The sequence below is a fragment of the Larus michahellis genome, chromosome 16 (genome assembly GCF_964199755.1).
Source record: "Larus michahellis chromosome 16, bLarMic1.1, whole genome shotgun sequence".
Lineage (NCBI taxonomy): Eukaryota > Metazoa > Chordata > Aves > Charadriiformes > Laridae > Larus > Larus michahellis.
The window spans coordinates 8,594,439-8,598,690 of record NC_133911.1 but is presented as its reverse complement, the minus strand read 5'-3'; the positions used below and the strand labels follow the sequence as shown (position 1 = coordinate 8,598,690).

Here is a 4,252-nt window from a genome sequence, read left to right as displayed (position 1 = left end):
GTCAGCAATCCCCCTGAGCCCTCTATTTCTCCATCAGAGGTCTCTTTCCACTCCTTGGAAGTTTACGGCGGATGGCAGGGAGCCAGCGCCCACGGGCATAGGATGGAGGTGGCTTGTTCTCAAGTGTTTAAAATTCTGACAAACTGTTTGCAGTTCTAGCAGGGATCAACACATTTCTAGAATTAAAACCAACATCTTGGATAGCAAAAACGCTCTGAACAAGGACTCTTTCTTCAACCCAATGCACAAGGGACCTTTCTTTAGTAAGCTATAAAATCACTTACTATAAATCAATTATTTTTGTACTGATTTATTAACTGCTCTCCAGATGTTCAGATTGGCACTCAAAAAAAAATTCCTGGATGGTCCTACTGAAAGTTTCAAAAGCATTTTCTCTGGAATACTGTTGGTCCGACCTCATTATAGTCTTCCCTGGTAAGCCACATATTCCTAAACACTCTTAAACTGGCACAAGGGTGGAAGCAGCAATCCACACGGATTACATCTGATCTTGTGGCGAGATGGTCTTGACATGAGTTGTGTTGGGAACTCCTGCCTGGAGCTCCTTCAGAAACCTCTCCTTGAAACCTCGGAAAAGAGTTGATCTGCCCGATGGCAGCATGTTCCTTAGGATGTTGGACTGGATATAGTCACAACACTTGGGGATGCTCTGGAGGAGCACCCTCCCAACCCCTGGCCCTGGGACTTCTGGCTCTGCGGGCACAAAAAGCACTTCAGGAGCTCAGAATAGCCGCTCTCCTGCCTTGACAGCCCTTCTGTCAGGGAGAATGTACTCGCATATAAGTTTTTCAGGCTTTTCTTACATATTTTGTCTAGGATCTAAAGTAACATAGCACAGCTTCTCCTTCATATCCCCGACAATTTCTCTCTCTGCTGTGCTTACAAAGGAGTGCCCGGTCTCCGAGAGGAGCCTGGCCAGGCATTTGGTTACATCTCTGCCTGCAAAATCCAGCCTGGAAATGCCGCATAGCAAGTAATGGCCTTAGTAGACAGGGATCGTGACAGTGACACCGCTGCGACTGTCCACCACTAGTCCCGCTGTGCAGCCACCAGCGAACAGGGCTGTCACAGAGTCACCAAAGGGACAGGCACCTGGAAGCTTTCTAACTTCATCTCAGCCATTTTTCTTGATGGGACAAAGGATTGAGAAGGGTCTCGGTCAGCAGTGCTGGCCTCTCATGTGGTTTCGTTCTGAGATCTTGTTCAGATAGTTATCTCCAAATCCTCTCCATGTCGTCCCAGGATGTAACAACCCCATTTTCCATTGGGTAAGTAAAAGACAAAACGCCCATTCTGGATTGAGCTTCTTCCCTGACATAGCGGTCCTTATGACTCGCCCCAAACATGACAAGTGTGAATTTGGGATATCCCACAAGGGCAGAAATAACCGAACGGGGGGATGCCTGTTGCCTTACGCTGTCCAGAGCCGATGTGAAAAACCACCGTGCGGGTCCCTGCCGCCACAGCATCAGCCGTCCTGCGCAGGACGGTGCCGTCCCTGGCAGTGGCTGCTGGCACAGAGCATCGATGGGATGTCCCAGGGCCCCCAGCTGAGCCAGGGCCCGCTCCGCCGAGCTCCCCGTCCTCCGCAGCTGCACCGGCAGCGCCGCTTCCTTGGGGAGCCGGCGGTGCCGAGCGTTGTGATTCAGGGCCTGTATTTGGAAGTGAAACTGGGTGTTCTTACTTCCCAGATAAATTACAGCAGAGAATCAATGGATTTTTTTTTCAGACCCTCAGGCACAGAGGAGGGTCGGTTACAGTAATTGCATTTGCATTGATTTATATTTGGATTCTGTTTGGGGTTTTGCTGGGTTTCTAAAGGAAATGTTTTTAATAAGGTCAAAAATAACGTGAGAGCTCGTTTTAGAATACAAACCCCAGATATCTCAGAGACCTGAGAGGGAAAAATCTCAGCAGAGGAGGTATGCCGCTCCCCATACGGCTCCAAGGCAGGCTGCGACTCCGTTCCGGAGTTACTGCTTCCCCGAGACACGTACACACCTGTAAACTCTGCGGAGGGGAAGGGAGATGATAAACAAAAGATCCTCGTTACCAGTGTTTCTAGTGCTTTATTTTCACACAGGTTTTAGCCGCCAATAAACACACAAACATCTGCGGTACCTTTTAGATCCGTCAGCTCTCAGCAGGGTTTCTTGCTCATGAGTGGTTGCAGAAAGCCATGCAGTCGGTCGGACGTTCTCCTTAAAAGCATTTCTGGTGACTGACATGCCCCCAAATCCTTGTTATCGCTCACGGTGACCCACATCTGTTTGAGAGACGTCAGGCAGGGGAGGATGGAGGCCCCAGTCCACACACAGTATTTTCTCGTGGCGGGGTTCAATGATGCTCACAAACATGCCAGCAGGCACTTGCAGCTTCATCTCCTTCAGGGTCCACTCCAGGCCAGGGAAGAGTCTGGACCCCCCTGAAGGCCACAGAGGCTCCTGAGCACATCAATGCCATGCCCCATGATGGTGTTGAAGATCATTTTGTGCGCACCAGGAGCTTCAACTCCAATGTTTGCAGGCACAAAAAAGGTCTGTGGTGCAGGAAATAGCTGGTTGCCTGCCTGGATGATATTGTTGTCAGGCAATCTGTATTCTTTCATGATTTCTTCTGGCTTTGCTTTCATTTCTTGGGTGGCATCTAAAGCTCTGTAGCACAACTGAACAGCCCAGACCCACTGTCAAAGAGTACAGCTGGGACAGCCAAAACATTGGGGTCAGACATTTTTCGCAGGGTTGGTGGTCCCCGGCACTGTTTGCCCGTTCCCCTTTTACAGGCTGGTGACCATTGCAAAGGAAGCCCTCTCGGGGATGTACAGCTTGCCGTTCCCAACACGTCTGACCCCGGCTACCTCATAACGGTCAGTCACACAATAATACGTTTTCCCAGCAAGTTACCTGATCCCAGCAAGTTACCTGGGTATGGCCAGCGTAGCTTCACCTGGACTCCAGCCACAGGACCATCAATTCACCGAGACGGATCCACAGATCATGGACCATGACTGTATCCCTGTAACGAGCCTAAGAACATTTATTTCTCAGAATAGAAAGTCCTGTGTTGCAAAATACATGCATGACAATAATTAAAATTTTCACACGAGCCGCTGGCTTAGCTAAGACTCTACAAATATTTCCGAGAGTTGGTGAAGATTAGGACAACTTTGCCTCCTTGTATTAACTGAATTACCAGTTTGCTTTTCTGAATAACGTCTGCACTGGAAGCAGACCTTTTTGAACTGAATCCTTTATAGGAAACTCTTAAAAATATTTTTAAATAGCTTGAACTATGTTTGGCACTGATGACGGCATTCTGGGATATTTTTCCTTGTCCTTGTTACTTCATTTACAGGTTATTTTTTGGTAAAATCACAAAAGTGAAATAATAATTTCTGCCTCTTGCTGGTTTAAAAAATCCTGACAGCTTTAAACAATGCTTATAATACCTTCTAGTGCAGAGAAATTCCTTCCCTTAATGAATCTATGTCGGAGGCTGCTGACAAGCTGACCTGCCTGCAAATAAACAGACATGCAGATGTCTTCCTTCCACGCTTCCCTTTTCCATTCGGCACTTTGCTGAGAAGAACAAACTCTTTTCTGGAAGTTTGTTTAGAAGGATTAAAAATATCCTAGATCTTCACAACTGATCCTCATTGCACATCTAATGGTTGGGGTTTTTTTATAATTTTCCTTCAAGAGAAGATTTCCCAAAGAAGAAAATTTCCATAGCTTTGAATCCAATCAGACCTGACAATCCAACTCCGTTTACAGGGAAAATTTCCTTTTTAAAAAAAATAATAAATCACTATATAACTTCGGTTTGAATCCTCGGCTGCCAGAGTTTAATTGCTTCTCCTTGCGGCTCTAAATCCAGGGCAGCTTCAAAGCAAGGGTGGCTTCTATTAAATTTAATTACTTTTTCCTGCAGCTCGCATGGCAAAGGTGCCAGCTACTAAATGAAGGTGCTTATGAATGAGAGGCAAATTACAAACAAAGATACATATTAAAAAGAAATTTTAAGCGTAAGCAAACGACCTCCTTGTACAGAGACGTTTACACCCCAGATGAACTACTAAAAAAACCCCAAAAACCCATCTAACAAGGGATCAGCTCTGCGTGTGTTATTTCCATTCTGCTTAGATTCCAGACATGTTTGTGTTAAATGCCACTCTATCCATTTTAGCAATTTCTCTAATCCTCTTAATATTTGTGTACATATATTTCGGTGT

At 46.3% G+C, this 4,252-nt stretch overlaps 1 protein-coding gene across 1 annotated transcript; it reads right to left on the bottom strand.

Moving 5' to 3' along the window:
• Positions 1–820: 820 nt before the first annotated feature.
• LOC141732218 (uncharacterized) lies at positions 821–3,026 on the bottom strand. The gene is given in 5 exon segments (XM_074560798.1): positions 821–1,133; positions 1,135–1,673; positions 2,286–2,446; positions 2,587–2,675; positions 2,968–3,026. Coding segments are annotated over 5 exon segments (1,161 nt in total).
• Positions 3,027–4,252: the final 1,226 nt, after the last annotated feature.